The sequence below is a fragment of the Sphaeroforma arctica genome (genome assembly GCF_001186125.1).
Source record: "Sphaeroforma arctica JP610 unplaced genomic scaffold supercont1.380, whole genome shotgun sequence".
Lineage (NCBI taxonomy): Eukaryota > Ichthyosporea > Ichthyophonida > Sphaeroforma > Sphaeroforma arctica.
Window position 1 is genome coordinate 209 of NW_014040178.1, and position 17,245 is coordinate 17,453.

The window sequence follows — 17,245 nt, forward strand, 5'->3', positions numbered from 1 at the left end:
ATAGTTCCTAGACGGTCAACTACAATTTTCATCCACTTTGTGGTTAGAGATGAATTTGACGTGCCTAGGCTGCTTGATTTGTGTGACACACATAGACATATACATAATACTTATACATATACATAATACATATACATATACATAACACAGATGCCTGTACATAACACACATATATATACACAACACAAATGCATATACATAACTCATATACACACTCTACTATCCTGCTTTTGGCTTCGCTGCTCAGCTGTCTCGATTCGCTTGTCAATTTTTTACTTGCAAGTGGGATGAACGTTGATTTCCTATATGTTTAATCTCGTACTCAGATACCTGTAGTATACTTGCTTTACACCTCAATTCGTATATGGTAAATGTTTTATTGATTCACCGGTGCGTACACTTTCATCGCTATTACGGAAAACATAACTGCCATCGATTTCTACAACCTTAAACGTATCTTCATATACTTCATATATTTCATCACATAAGGGAAATCTTGTGCTTCTTTGGAATGCCATTTTTACATCTGCCACCTATCACTTCTTCGCGCATGGATAGGGACGAAATCTGTCAGATATTACACCGGAGATTGATATCTTGTGCTGCGTCTAAACGAATTCGACTTACATTCATCATAGTATGGACAGTATAAAAAGTTGTACTCACATGCAAATGTGTCTACACCTAACCCAGGGGAGACAGCACAGGAAACACACTCTCCCCAGGTTGACGGGCGGGGGTGGCCGAAACAATCAGCATGTGTGGGAGTGTGTGAAGTGGGACGATGACGAAGGAACTGCTGCGCATAGAGCCACTAGTGCATATACCACTACCCGTACACGCCCAGAGTCCATGGACAGCCCCATACCTACACCAGCGACCAAGCACACGCCTGGATCTGAAACGGGGGAGGTGGCTATTGAATCTGAGGTTGAAATGCAGAACGGCACGTTCTTACTGGGTATGTCCACGGGTGAGATATTACAGATGGATAGTGACACGGGCGAGCATATAGTGTGTCAATACGCACACAAACACACGCGGACAGTGTTCAATATAGTCAGTGTGGGCTCATGTATCGGAAGCCGGGCAGTGTCGTCTGCAAATGGATGCGAGCGTGCGATTGGTATGGACCCACATTCGAGCGCGGATACGACCACCAGGGTCGGTGTGGATTATGGAGAAGCGATATTGGATGGTCTGAAGTGCACTTCCAAGTATGCCTACCTGCTGGCAAGCTTTGGACAGGACAGGGCCATTGTTGTTTGGGGTGCGCGACGCACACCACGTCACAGTATTCGGAACGGAAGCTCGGTGCCGCAAGTATCCCAACCACCGAAGAGTGCGAATTTATCAGGGCAACCGAGTTCCTACGCCGATACACAGACCCACGCGCTTATACACACATACACCGAGACACAGATGAGCATCAGTCCCAGTGCGAGTACAAACGCGGTTGAGAACAAGCACGACACCGCCACAGCTGTACTGCGAAAGGGTTTGTGTAACATCCCCACGTTCGGTGGTCATGCCTATGTAGTTACACCGTCTGTGCTAGACGTCGGGAAAGTGGCTATTGCCGCGGGTGACGGAGCGTTACGAATTTGGTCGGCTTTCGGGACAGCGAGAGCACCCAACACGGTCCCACAAATCGCTCAACCCGTTACGAAGAGGTACATTCAGTGCACAGTTAAATCAACTACGTGTGTGATTGTGGAGAGATGTGCCACCAGAAAGCAGGCTTTCGTTTAATGTGCTTTGTGGGCGTGGGTGTGGATAGTTCTGGTACCTGCGTAGCTGCAACTAAGAGTCCAACCGATGACTGTCGTGGTTGAAGTGGCTTCCTGCGAGGGCTTGTACAGCCTGGTCAAGACAAATTTGTCCGTCTGTGTTGGATTGTGTACCCGTGCTTGTATTCTTTGTATGCTCCTGTTCGTGCCGTATGTGTCTCTTTTAATATACACCTGGCTGGCTGTAGCCATACCTTAATGCAAATCAACTAGAGTAATAGGGTCAAAATATATGTAGAGCGTATGTTTCATATGTTTTGAGTTCGATTGAGTTGTATTGTGTTGCATGTACTCACTTTCTGAGGTGCAGAGATCACTGTTGATCTTGCTGTCGCTTATGGCAAACAAAGTCAAGAAAGGATGGCCAAAACCCCTTTTTTAACGCACCAGAAGACGTATAGCCAACGTCTTTATACATCCGTACTTGGCAGTGTATTGCTTTCCTGGTGAACGTAAAAGATTAGAGACGGCGTGTTGCTGTCTGTGTACATTCTGTACTGATTGTATTTTCCCAATACGATTTGATTACCTCCTCTACAGCAAAAAGGGGAAACGCAAGAACAACAAAAGCAAGGCAAGGGCGAATATGGTGAGGCCTGTGGCCCCAACGCACGAGTACGAATGTGAGATTTTCTGGAAGGGTTTGCAAACCAAGGTGTGCTAGACCTCATGTCTTTGCCACTGACTATTCGATAATGTGGAATTGGTTTTACATATGCCAGTGAATAGATATTCCTTGTACGTTTTCAAGCCTTCATGCTACTAGAGATTACTTTCGTACGTGTGACTTGAACTGCCGATCAGGCCCACAGAACTGGGTATATCGCAGTATTAATATCTACCTGCTGCCAGGGCTATACAAGACTCGTCGAGTCAATTGTTTAAATGCCAACTGTTTCTTTATTCTTGACTCAACAACGACCACAACTACGTTCAGATTACCGCGCTTGTGTGGCATCCCAGCAAGGAGCAGGACCTGGTTTATGCGACCGAAGAAGGGCACGTGGGTGTGTATGACCTAGGTGCACATCGATACAAACAATTCGCAGGCTACCACAAAGGCTCGGTGTTCCGGGTTGTGATACCCCCCAAGGCTACCTGTGCACACGTTGAGACCCCCAGCTCTGAACAAGCACACGCAACACACGGCCGTGGAGGTGGGCTGGAGACTGAAGCGGAAAGTACGCACCTTGCTTCTGTGGGTGTGAGTGAGATGAACCAGATTGCGAAGCGAGATTCGAGTAGTAAGAATGCCTGTGGCAAAATATTTGACGGGCACTCCCATTTTGTGTGGTCGGTCGGAGCGGATGGGGTGGTTTTCGCCCATAGCCTATCCGATCCCACGGCGAAACCTGTAACTGTGGATTTGGGTGCTTTATTATTAGACCGCTCCAGCCTCAAGGCCACAGCCCTAGCACACTCTGATGGGGTAGCGCAGAGACTGCAAGCTTCCAGCCAAACAGATCTACGAACACATGGAGTGAAGGATACGACATCAGGCTTGCAACTGAAGTTGGGAGTCGAACCTTCACTGAGGCCGGGGAATGCCAAGTCTAAAGGGATCCCTGTGGGGGATGGAAAGACCACTGAGATTTGTTTCAGTGCAGACGGTTGCTATTTGGCTGTGGGTAGAAGTAACGGGCTGGTGCAGGTAAGGCATTTGTATGTACCTATGTGCATATAGTTGGTAATTACTATTTGTGTGTATTTTATCGGATATATGTATATATATGTATCTTTATAAACATATATATATATGTATGTCTCTGTCTCTGTCTCTGTCTCTATATCTGTGTTTATATATCCTTAAATATACTTGTCTACTTATATATATATATATATATATACATATATATGTAGTACTTATAATATATATATATATATATATATATAAATATATATATATATATATATATATATATATTTACTATTTATATATTCATATATATATAAATATATATATATATATATATATACATATATATATATATATATATATATATATATGTGTGTGTGTGTGTGTGCACGTGCGTTTGTGCGTATGTGTATGTTGGAATGGTAGAAGTATACATTATCGAGCTTTCTTTGCGCTGCTATATGAAAGACATGCTCTCTTTTTGAGTTCCTTAAATTTTAGTATCTATTACAAAATAAAATTGCTCACCTGGATGCATTCTAAACCGTAATAGGTAAAGTACCAACGCGGCCTCCATAACTCGAGCGTATTACCATCGTGGATGTTGTTCGCCAGATCTTTAAACACACTACCTTTCGGTGCTATTCTCCTTGTAGCTAGATCTTTCTGTACTTCTGGACGTGTACTGGGAAGTATTGCGTACCCAACTTCTTGTAGAATAGTCATAGTAGTACAACAAGAATACCACACTGGTTTGTGGTCACTTGTGTTATTTAAACCCTCTGGTACGTGGTAGTTTTTAAGTTCCTTCTGTTGTATTTATTTTATTTTACAACAAAGTTCGACGTTACCACAGCAGCGAATAAGAAAAATAAACTCGCTACCAATCATATCATGATTAATATGTAGTCAAAGTCTCGTGTACGGTACTGTATGACGTCAATATTTAAATATGTAAATATTTTCGGTTTTGATTTTGATTTTGAATTTATTGATTGTTTTTTTATTTGTTTTTTGTTTGTTTGTTTTTAAAAAAACAAACAAAACACCTTCTCACGTCCATTATTAGGTAAAGTTGTACAGTGTCAATTAATTCCAATTTTTAGCAATACTTTTTTTGGCATTTTATAATTGAACCTAATTACACACATATATAGGTTGCGGATTCGAATGTTTACGTTTAAAAAAAAGAAAACCCGTACCCCATCCAAAAAAATCTGATGCGCAACGGTTTTTGATTGGTTTTTTAGCTTATTTTGAGAGGGCCATTTTATTAGCTTTTTCATACCGAACGCAGAACATATAGGGGGCCTTTATCTATGCAGAAGTTGTGACGGACAGACAGACAGACAAAAAAGTCGTCAATAAAGTCTGGACTCTGGACTGGACTTCCCAAGCTCACGCTTTCAATGATAAAAATAGAGTGGACTTTGCCTGTATAATTTAATAGGCTACATATGAAAACCCTAAAACATAATATAAGCTCGCGGTTTAAATTATAATGAATGACAGCCCATGTTCATTCATTATATATATATATGTATGTATGTTTATGTATATGTATACACAATTACATATATTTAATTTATTACAGTGATTTTATATTTTTATAGATATTTTCAGATACACATATGCTATTATAACCTGAAAATATACCCTGTAAATACTTTTTGTGCTTCATTAATCCTAACACGAGTAAACACTTATTTAAGTATTGGTGATGGTCTTTCTGTCGCTGATGAAAGTCATCTGCATTAATGTTCCATGAAACTTATTTCTATGGTGTGCACGATGGATTCTGAAACTTCCTTGATAGTGTTATAAGCTATCCTATTGTTGTAAGATATGTATTCCTATGGTCTGACAGCTGATCACCATATGTTTACTTTAGAACATCCAGGTGTAATTCATAGTATACATGTGTTTGTGCACCAAAAAGCTCGATTCTAGGTTTGAAGAAGGTGTGCATTTTTCGAGGGTTGTATCATGAGAAGTACTCGTCCGATCGGGTCCAGATCAAAACACAGTCGTTAAGTCTTAAGCCTTACGGGTTTCCTTCTCTAAAAACTGCGCGAAACCCCTTGTTAAACCCACAGGTACAATCAGAATCGGATTTTACTTGTGAACACCTCTATAAACAGAAAAACAGCGGTCTGGTTCCAACTCGATAATACAAACGAATATAAACAATGAACGAAAAGGTGGATTTGGGCAATCGCCCTTATTTACTAAACTTTATTTTGGTGGCAAAACAACAAGAGTTTTGACTACACAAGCTACAGATGCACCAACGCCATATTATCGGCCGTGTGTTGTCGAACACACTAATCTTCGGGATAAATTGGAATACGAGTGCAGGTTCATACTCACTCCATTGGATCACGAGTCACACTTGGGCTAATGGTTGGTGTCAAACTTGGGCTGATCGATGGTGTCAAACTTGGGCTGATCGATGGTGTCAAACTTGGGCTGATCGATGGTGTCAAACTTGGGCTGATCGATGGTGTCAAACTTGGGCTGATCGATGGTGTCAAACTTGGGCTGATCGATGGTGTCAAACTTGGGCTGATCGATGGTGTCAAACTTGGGCTGATCGATGGTGTCAAACTTGGGCTCATGGAAGGCGTTGCACTGGGTGTGGGGGTCGCGCTCGGGCTTGCCGAGGCAGTCGGTGATGCGCTTGCCGTTGCTGAAGGTGTAGGACTAGGACTGGGGCTGACACTTGTAGAGGGCGTCGCACTTGGCGTGACACTAGGACGTGACGAGGTCTCTGGGTCGATTTCGCTGATGTACACCGCTTCGCCCTTCCACTCTTCTTCGGAGAAATACTGCGCGTCCTCTTTGATATAATAGATACTGGAACGATTGTTGTCCTCATTGGCGACGTTGTCCTTGAAGGTACAGTTGCTATCCAGCATAACAGTGCCGTGCATATCAGTGTCGGATTGAACACCGTATACACCACCCTTTGACATCGCATAATTGCGCTCAAAATGGCCTTGCATCTTGAATTCTGATCCTGCAAGGTGCATGTTGGTTCCAAGAGCGCCGCCTCGACCCTGCGCTGTATTGTTAGTGTAAGTTCCCATCATTCGTGCCCGAGCATACTCGTGCAGTTTTAAGATACCAATAGCACCGAACCTTGCACTGTTTCCATCGTCTCTTGCTAGATTGTTAATGTATGTACCATTATCCACCAAATCGCCTACAAGGCCTTGTATCATGACGGCTCCTCCCTGATTACCGATATTGTTTCTAAAAGTAGCACCGATTGTTACTACCCCATCCATGTAATCCAGATAGATTGCTCCACCACCTGCGTGTCTTGTTCCAGGGTAGGGAAAAGAAACAGTGTTGTTGCTAAATTCCCCTTGAATATCTAAGCGTCCATTGTTGTAATCGAGTCTTATTGCCGCACCTCCGTGATAGTTGTCGGTATCATTCGTTTCTGCAAAAAGGTTGGCAAACACACACTTTTCGTCGAACATTGAACCGAATGTACCTAGTGCAGCAGCAGCTATACCAGTTTCATTGCTGTCCATATCGTGAATATACACATTTGAGAAGTTGAATCCAATGTTCTGCGCGACATCATCCACCTCTTCAAGAAGCCCGTGTACTGCAGCTGCCAGAAGGCCCCCCCCACTTGTAATTTCGATATCTGACAGATTCAGAGATTGGCGTGGCATGTTTGTCATCTCTAAAATAGCCCCATGAGGTGAATTGAAATTAGCAATGAGCTTGGCATTTTCATCAACGTTATCAGAACAGGACGACCCCGCGATTGTGATACTCTTGGTATACTGCACAGGCTCAGAAACGTACACACGACCTCCTATAAATATTGTGTCGTCGTCTTCTGCCGCATCTATAGCGTCCGCCAATGTCTGATAGCAGCTGGTATTGTGCATGATATTTGTCTCGCACTCACATACGGATGTTACATTGGCGAGCATAGTGATGTTCAACGCAGTCACATTGACAATTCCAAATGGTTCAGTGGGGGTTTCTGTCGGCAGAGTAGTGTTGCCGTCTGCCTGAGTGGTATTGTTAGTAGGCAACGTCGTGTTGTCAACTTGCACCGTGGTATTATCTGTGGGCACCATAGTCTCATTCACGGGTAATGTTGTATTATTGATGGGCAGCGTAGTATTATCGATGGGTAGCGTTGTATTATCGATGGGTAGCGTTGTATTATCGATGGGTAGCGTTGTGTTATCGATGGGTAGCGTTGTGTTATCGATGGGTAGCGTTGTGTTATCGATGGGTAGCGTTGTATTATCGATGGGTAGCGTTGTATTATCGATGGGTAGCGTTGTATTAACGATGGGTAGCGTTGTATTAACGATGGGTAGCGTTGTATTAACGATGGGTAGCGTTGTATTAACGATGGGTAGCGTTGTATTAACGATGGGTAGCATTGTAATACCGATGGGTTGCGTTGCATTATCGAAGAGTTGCGTGACCAGTGGGTTCGTGCCAACTTCATTGTTCTGACCCAACACAAATTGGGATGGACCCACCAGTAAGGCGAGCGCACAAATCGTCAATAGCATGCTCATCGCACTCGATTATGCACACGTACAATTCAGATTCGTTCTGACTCTTGCAAGTATCGTGCTTGTGTTTATATATAGCTTTTACATTGAATTTCTGTTATTCGGCACCTGTCAGACATGTGGCACATTATTTCTTTAAAAAAACAAGTAGAGTTGCACTTGCGGTCTGGCAGTCAGGCAGTCAGGCAGTCAGACGTAACTCCGCATGAGTAATAGCAGCTATGGCGAAAGTATGAAGGCTAACTCCCTCTAGGTGGACCGCCGAAGCCCGTACACCAATTTGATGTTTACATTTTTTTTTGTTGTTTGTTTTTTATTTTTTTTTATTTTCTTAAATGTGTTTGTAAATTTGTTTTTTGTTTGTTTATTTTTTGATTTGTGAATGTTTTTTAGGAAAACAATACACAAAACATAACCGTCTATTTCTAAGCTCAATACGTTTTACCTATACGCGATAAACTTCGTAAACGCGAAAAGCTTTTTTAAAGCCTTATCAAGTATATCGGGGGCAAATTGACAATGAAAATTAACTAAATTTGCACCTGAGAAATTAACCCTGTTTGTTGAAAAGGCGAATAGAATCTATTCACAACTGATACAAAGTGAAAAATAGGACAATTCGTGACAGTTAGGCCGCCTCAAAAATTGTACCTATTTGTAAACCCATAGGACTATATTTATGATAAACTTTGAACGTAAACGCTTATATATATTTTTTGTTGATATTTTTGCATTTTAACGGCAAACGTAGTGAGGTTAGGACTCTATATATGTATTACATTGAACAAATCTCAAGTTGTCCAACCACAAGTCAGTTAAAAGTCATGGTCTGTGAAGAGTGTGGGACTCGGAGACGTGGACTCGTGGGGAATTGTGCGCCTGTCGGCTGTCGCCCTGTCCCCGGCTGCCCAGCGGTGTCCGCCCTGTGTGGCCAATTGGCCATAGCGTCCAAAATTGTGTTCCGACACAACTTCAACTTTTCAGTAAGGCGGTTCGGATGTGCTACTTTGTTTCAATTTAGGCCCCAAAATGAGCAGGGGCGGGAGGGGGCATTTATAATTTATAAATCTGACCTGACCTATGTCTGGATCCCCCCCCCCGGGCCCCTATAAATTGTACCAAGTGTGACCACAGTACGGTTTTGCGTACTTGTACCACAATCCCATATACTTCACAGTACATAAATGTGCAGTAAACGACGCGTTTGTTGGAATATTTATATAATCGACAAAATAATATTCTACTGTCTACGAAAATATGACCCCACTTGATACTAATTTTGGCGAGCACAGGGGCCAGAAAAGTCATATATGTACTACAGACTTATAAATCCAAAATGTACTAAAAGTCCTAATATCCAGGGGGGGGGACCCTAAAAAAAAGTAGCATATCCGAACCGCCTAAGGCATAAGGCACACGACGATGGCTGGTTGGCGGCATGGTGGCTACTGGCTTCTGGCTGGTGCTAATATAGTTGGATATTTATTTTGAAAAGAATATTTTTCGGGCATTTTTTAATGCTGCCTCCTGCTCTCTACTCTAGAGTAGAGGGCAGATCAGTGATATATTCTTGTCCCGGACGGAATGCTGGAGTTTGGGACTCTGCGACTCTTGAGTCTGAGCCTCAGACTGGGGTCTTCAGTCTTCTTTTTTCTCTACAATATCTCCTTGTGTGTGAGTGATGAGGAGTTTTGAGCCTGTGGCCCTGTGTTGACTGTTGCAGTTGAGGTCTTTTGCCTTGAGGACTGCAAAGTGCAAACTGCAAAACCAAAAAGTCAAAAGAGCTGCATCGTGTGCATGGCGCAGTCATAGATGTAAAAGTTAAAAAATGGCTATCGCACTTTCTGTCGTTTTAAAAAAAACATGTACGACATGTAAAAATAAATAGCAAACTAAACGTACACCACTCGTATTATTTTTATCGATTTATTTTAAAACAACACCGAAAAAATGTCACATTAAATTGTTTTAAAAAGAACTATTATTAAAATTTAGGGTTAAAAAAAGTGCAAGTAAAAAATTATGTGTTCTATTTTCAGAAGGCTAAGATTTGTTTTTATAAAACGGACAATAAAAAAACAACTGTCTGACAGTGACAAGTCACTCACATGTAGTCAAGTGACAGTGTCAACCTGAATTCCCAAAAAAAACAACTGTCCTGACAACGACAGTACGACTACTGACTCAGTGACTCTGAGTACGGACTAATTAGTACTGAGTACAAGTCTGACTACTGAGTACTGAGTCGCAGTATTTATAGCAGCCAATGGAGATATTTAGATATGATTAGCTGTCTTTTTAACTGGGGCATAACTGTTATTACTATTTTATTTCTTTGTTTCTTTTTAAAAATGCCTTATGCAAGGTACAGTTGCCTTTTTTATTATTAAAGATAGTCGGCCAAATTTTTATTTATTTAAACAAAATGCGAATTACACGCGGAAAAAAATGATTTTACAAAATCGGCTTGCGTGGTGGAATTCCGAATTATGCTGGTTGTGAGGAAGCTAAAACTGCCCAAAACATTTTGGCTATTTGGAAGTGGCCAATATATAGAACTGGGGCGGCCAATGTGGAGACCTTGACATTGCCCACGCCCACATGTCTCAGAACTGATTGTGTCTTTTGATAGTAGAAGACTATCCTACAGAAAAGGTAACGTTACAATGCGAGATCTGTCCATACAGAATGTCTCTGGGGTATAGTAAATAATAAAACAGTACTTAAACTTCTGCTGGCTCATTTCTTTTTAGCCATCTCGGCGGTGACTATTTCATATGCATTCTTAGGTACACGTCGATGAGAAGTATATTTCTTTTCGCAAACTTGGCAAGTTGCAGAGTAAGATACTTATCATAGGGATAATATTATTTATTTCAAGAATGGCAAGTATGTATGATACAATGGTTATCATAGTAATCGAGGTAGCGATAGGCACCCCTCACAAAGCGTCAAATTGTATCCAGTTTTCACTCTCCCGCCACTCAAATGCTTAACCTTCTCTGGCGGCATATGTATTATAATACTAATACTTCTGTGATTGCTGCACTGAACTTTTAAGGATGTAAATATTCTTTTTGACCTGAATGAATAACAATTTCAATATTTTGATAGTTCGACAGATTTTATAAATGACCGGGCGTGTCGATTTCTGGCCTTAAAAGTCCAAAATTCGTACTGATGAGGTGTATACTGAAAAAACGGCCATAATTTTCCAAATCAGTCAGAATCAGGTTTTGAAGCAGGTGCAATATCAAAAATATGTCTGGGTGATATTTCAGATCAGGTCTCCCTGAGCATTTTCCGCTATCAAAGTTCAAACTCTCGAACCGGGTCATTATTTCGTGCTCCATGGTCATTTGGACGACTATCTTTATTTATTTTTTAAAAGGCATTTGCACTATGTATATTAAAAATTAAAAACCCTCCGCGGCAACGACATGGCGCATTATATAGGACAACAGAAAGACGTTCTCCAATACGACTTGTCACATTACAAAACGATCATATCGTATACCAGATCAGAAATATCAATGTGCTTTTTTGTTTTTTTGTTTTTAAAAACAATTAAAAGAGCAATCATCTATTTATTTATGTGAATATATACAGTATTAATTTAGTATTATTGTTTTTTTTTAAATAGACCTCACAGGCTCACAACTTCACAAGTTCACAATTATCAGCCTCACAGCCTCACACAGTGGCTCAAGCCTCACAGCCTCAATGCCTCACACTTTCCATCAGTGAGTGATCAATCCGGGATCCTTCCAGTTTTATTTTGCAAACAGACCAAATATTTATTTTTAAAAGCATAATATGTAGTCATACTGTCATAGTCTGTGCACAGACTCCAGAGCCCAGCGTCCGGACTCCAGACTCCAAACTGGCAGAGTCCAGACTCGTTGTACAGTACGACACCTTACCACTATACAAAGGCCTGATGCTGGCCTGCTGCATTGCTGCAACTATTGACAGGGCTCTGGCCCTCTGGCCGCTGCTTTGCCATTTATTTTCTTCTCTTTCTATTGCTTTTTTTAAACTTTGTGAAATAGAACCCCCAATTTTTGATTTTGAAAAATTATTAATAACTCTCTTGCTTTTGTAATTCTTTTAAAATGGCCTTTGAATTTTGTTTGACCTTTATTTTGTTTTATTTTTACAAAAATATTACAAATGAAATGATTTATAGTAGGCTATGAATGAAATGTCCTTTTTGAGTTTTTTCTGTCAACATTTATTGCAATAAAAGGTGTGGGCAATAATCTGATATCGCGATCCATATTTGGTGAAGAAAGAATTTTGTTATGTACTGGTGACTGTAACGAAAGATATAGAACAAATCGCGAACTAACTGGATCTCTCTAGAATAGTGAGTAGCGTCTGAAGAGACTCAAGAGTCCAAGAGTCGAGCTCGAATCGGTTTGTATTTGTAAAGCTGTTGATCCTGTTCAACCTGTTGTAGACTTGTAGTTTTGTTACTCGTTTGAGTATCTTTTATTTTTGAGATTACTCGCCAACTCTTCCAGATTTCTATTGTCTTTCTTAAAATATCTTTGATGGTTCAGAAACTTGCTCTCACTTTTATTATTAAAACAACAATAAAAAAGGGCAAGATATTTTTGTTTTATTTTCGGTATTTTGCAAAGCAAAACACAAAGCAAATCATAAATAGACTAGAGAGCGTAAGCGAGGTACTCAAGAAGTCTCAAGAGGGCCGAGGCCCGACGGTCAAGACTCAAGACTCAAGACACAAGAGTTCAAGTCTGATCAAGACCCAAGATTCAAGAGAGACTCGGTAAATACTAAATACTTCTTTTTAAGATAAATAAAAAAGTGGTGACTGGTTCTCTCACTTCTCTGTCAGACTCGCCAGAGCCCAGAGTGTGTCCTCGCCGGGGTCTGGACTCTGGAGTGGACTCTGGAGTCTGGACTTGGTAGCTCTGACTCTCTGACTCTCTGAGTCTGAAGTCTGTAAATTTTCGTTTTTGTTTCTCTTGTTTGTTTTGCTTTGTTTCTTATGTTTGTTTTACTTTTCAAAAACAAATATGTAGCAATAAAGTAAATTACATACAGTATTTTGTATGTACTATGTATTTAGAGGGCTATGTGCTTTATTTATTTATTATTTAAAATTAAAAAAAGTAACATAGCCCATAGTTCTCAAAAAAAGATTGGCCTGGTCGCAGTCTTAAAAACTCATCTCAATATATGTTTGTAAAAATTTCGTTTGAAAATTGAAAACATGGTCACGTGGTCCACAATTTGGAATTCCCCATAATTGCCGCTCCAGGTATGTATTTACTATATGTTTGGCTTCTTCAAAAAAGGCCTAATTTCACAAGGCAGTTTTGGCTTTCTTTTTTAAATAACATGCCAAATACCACTTTGCGATCCTATTTGGGGAAATCGATTTCTTTTTGTTCACCATATTAGCCTTTTTGATTTTTCTTGTTTGACTGGTACAACACGGACTCAAAGCTAAAGATGAGGGAAGATTTAAAAAAGAGCAAGATGAGAGAAGATTTTAAAAAAGAGCAAGATGTTCGATTTCAGAAGGCTCACTCCTATGTAACAAGTGACAACTAAATAAAAACATCACTGTACAACAGTACAAGTCTAGAGAGGTGTAAATACTTATAATTTATAAATTTTATAATAAAAAGGAGTTGACTCAGCTTGAGTTAGACCAAGGCCAAGACAGGAGTCTAGTAGAGAACTCCAGAGATAAAAGGATCAGCGGCAGACAAAAACTTCGTCGTTTTTTTTCTTAGGCCCAGCACTGCAGCAGTCCCCAGGGCCCAGAGTCCCAGACTGTCCAGCACCCAAGCAGCAAGCATAAATATCTTCCCAGCGAGATTCTCAATTGTCAATTGTGAGACTTTGAGTGGTCACTGCCAAACTAACTAACTGGTCAGTGGTCACTGACTCTCTGCCAGTCTGCCACACTCTCTGGGTAGTATGTACCTTCAGGCTTCAGGTCGAGGAGTCCAGGACTCCTAGTTATTTATTTACAAGACTGCCAAGTAGCAACTCCAACTACATACTTGTGATACTCTAAGAGTCGGAAACTGAGAATCTAGAGCAACGAACATGTTATTAGTCACTTGTCAGTGGTCACTGGTCACTGGTCACTGGTCACTGGTCACTGGTCACTGGTCACTGGTCACTGGTCACTGGTCACTGGTCACTGGTCACTGGTCACTGGTCACTGGTCACTGGTCACTGGTCACTGGTCACTGGTCACTGGTCACCGGTCACTGACTCACTGGTCACTGTATTCACTGTATTTATTGGCCACTGTCAAGGCAGTGCCAAGTGTCTACTGCCAACTGCCAACAACTCAACACTCAACAGTCAACACCGCTCAAGGTTCAACTACCAACTTGCCAAGCAACATTTATGACTTGCTCATTACAAATTTACAATGACTGTGTAAATATTTAGCTGCTGGCCTGCTATTTCTGCCTGCTGAGTGCTGAGTACTGAAAGCTGACAGTAAACTGCAGACAGCAGCTGCAACAACAGCTTCTTTTGATTTTTGAATTTGTTCATTGATATTTGAAGGTAACGAGTTGATGACTCTTGTATGTCTGATGAGTGATGAATTGATGACTGATGAGCGATGACGATGGAGTGAATTTCAGGCATGACGAGTATAAGCGAATAATCGAGAGGGGCGAGGGGGCGAGGGTATGCCGGTATGATGGTAGAGTGTGACGATAATTGTCAGAATTCAGAATTTCTTAGATGTGAGTAATGCAGGTAGTATTTAAAAAACAAAAACAAAAAAGAGGTTGTGTTCTTACTTCTTAGTCTTACAAACTGTTTATATTTTTTTATAAAATATTATAAATATGTACATATAAAATACTTGTAGAGTTGCGTCTTTCACTCTAAAAACAAACATACTTACGTTAAAAAAAACCACCACAACAGGTTCCGGGTTCGGACCTTCGGCCTTCGGGGGATGGGACTTCTAATAAAACACTTCAGGAAGTTCGGGTGTACGCGTGATGGCGTTGTATACAACTAGGTTCTCGGCACTAGGCTTGATTATAATAAGCTACATACTGATTTAGCGTGTTTTTGTGCACTACAATATTATATATTCTCGTGTTGTTCTCTGTGTTCATAATGTACGACACAGTAGGTAGTGCAAATTCCTTAGGCGGGGCATCCAGTCAATTTTATAGCTGAGTTTACGATATCCAATGGAAACTTGCCCTGAACCCAGAAACATCGCGGGTCACACAGTCATATAATACGTGCTGGGATTATGACCCTGCGTTTGACTGATTTTCACAGAACTGGTAATAATAACCACCACATCAATGAGAATACTGCAATTTTGGGATGGCAAAGTTCATAATTTTGTTCCCAAACATAAACGGGGGCCAATGGAATATTTGAATCACCAATGAAGATTGTAGGCTGTATTATATATCACCGAGGAGTATGACCCCGATCGTACGACCGAAATAATACGCCGATACGGGCTATGTATGCATGTAAATAAACAAAATATTGCTTTAGCTCGACCGGTAATGCCGGCTTTTCGGCTAAAAAAGTCGTTATTATTGCGTTAGATAGGGTGAATTGGAAATCTACTATGTTCACTGTGTGGATCAAGCAGCAAATAGTAATTCACGGTAGCATACAATACAAATGGGGCTAGCTGACAGTGGGTGGTATTGTAGGAGTAGAGTGATAATCTGCTCCATGTCGTGTTATGGGTGTCGTACCTCTATGGGAATAAGGATCTATAGAGCGGGTATTCTCAAGTGTGTGCCATTCTGTAGTGAATCGTGGAAGAGGGCGGCTAGGGATCAGAACAACAAGGTACATTGCGCCTGAAATAGAGTTGGACGGTTGACCACGAGATGGCGGGGGAAAGACGCGATCATGTAGGATTGCAAAGAGTTGCGGGTGTCTTGTAGGAAAGCCAACGGCGACAAATTGATCTTTACGAGAGTCTTGTCACAGCCAGGAAATTGTCATAAAATATCCAAGCAGCACCAAGTCGGGGCATAGTGTGTGAGTTTATTGGGATGAGGGTGGGGCGGGTATGGTGTATTACCCTAGTGATATGTATATGATATATAGTATGGGAAGTATAAATATTTTTAAAGTGATATGCGGTTTTGCTGTTGTGGGGATGAACAGCTGTCGGTTTCGAGGTGTGAGGAAGTATTTAAGATGAGAATATATCACACGTTATTGTTAGCCAGTCACGAAATTGTGGAATCTGTGCATGGTTGGTAGGCCCCAGTAGTGTGAAGAGGATGCCATTCAAGCAATTGAACTGTGAGGTTGTGAGTATTGTGTATGTGTGTTGTGGGCACAGTTGACCACAGTAGGCTCCGGCAACTTCAGTGTCCATTGTAAACCAGAAATAAATGAAATACCAGAAAAGCAACTGACCGCAGTACCCTGGACATGGTGCGATATGAAGACCATATCGTCATAAGTCTCATCAACCGCAATGTATTTTTTATCACCGTTGCGGCGCTTCTACTCTAGCGTTGGAGGCTAAACACTACTAGCTCAAGTCGGGTATTTTATCAAATTTCAGGTAGTGAAAGTCGCAAGGCTCTAATATATATATTATTATTTCTTTGCCATCAGTGAGCTACTTATATATTTGGAATCTCGAGTATTATTCATTCGAAACCACTTATCCGGTCACACATTTCCGTTTACCTAGTACAAGTAGACCATAAATCATATATGGTACCAAAAAAGTTTACAAAGCAGTGGTCACTCAGAATATCGCCCCCATTTGTGGTCACAGAGATAAGAATTCTTAATAACGTGGCATGTGTACGTATAAAAAGCAGTGAGTAGCTAGGTGCTTCAAAAACATGGGCGTGTGCAATTGGAATAGCACCCATATGTGGACACGTCCACGCGTGCGTAATATTTGCCGCGCTTATTTTGTTTTTTGTTTATAATCGTAGATCAGTAGGACAAAAGAGCCTCCTAAATAGATCAAACTGTCTATTTTTAAATAGAAGGCTATGAACAAACAGATATATATTAACTTTCTTCTAAATAAATCAAACACGCACGAGAAAGACTGTGTTTTTTATTTATACTTTTTTGAGTTTTTCTTTTTGTTCTAAAAAACAACAACATACACATTGACCATATTTATGTATTTATAGCCTTCTAAATGTGGAACAATTATACAAATGTGTAAATACACAGTGGCTACAAGTCAGCTGTTCACGCACTCGTACATTGAAGTAGTTGTAGTCAAT

At 40.9% G+C, this 17,245-nt stretch overlaps 2 protein-coding genes across 2 annotated transcripts; one reads left to right on the forward strand and one right to left on the reverse strand.

Annotated features, from left to right (window-relative positions):
• Nucleotides 1-639: 639 nt before the first annotated feature.
• Nucleotides 640-4,148, forward strand: SARC_05744 (hypothetical protein; the record flags this gene model as incomplete). The annotated part of the gene is made up of 4 exons (XM_014300379.1): nt 640-1,673; nt 2,331-2,445; nt 2,728-3,441; nt 4,083-4,148. 4 exons carry the CDS (start codon nt 640-642, stop codon nt 4,146-4,148), a joined length of 1,929 nt encoding a protein of 642 aa, XP_014155854.1.
• Nucleotides 4,149-5,792: 1,644 nt separating this feature from the next.
• On the reverse strand, nt 5,793-8,016 carry SARC_05745 (hypothetical protein; the record flags this gene model as incomplete). The annotated part of the gene is made up of 1 exon (XM_014300380.1): nt 5,793-8,016. Exon 1 carries the CDS (start codon nt 7,986-7,988, stop codon nt 5,793-5,795), a length of 2,196 nt encoding a protein of 731 aa, XP_014155855.1. The 5' UTR covers nt 7,989-8,016.
• Nucleotides 8,017-17,245: the final 9,229 nt, after the last annotated feature.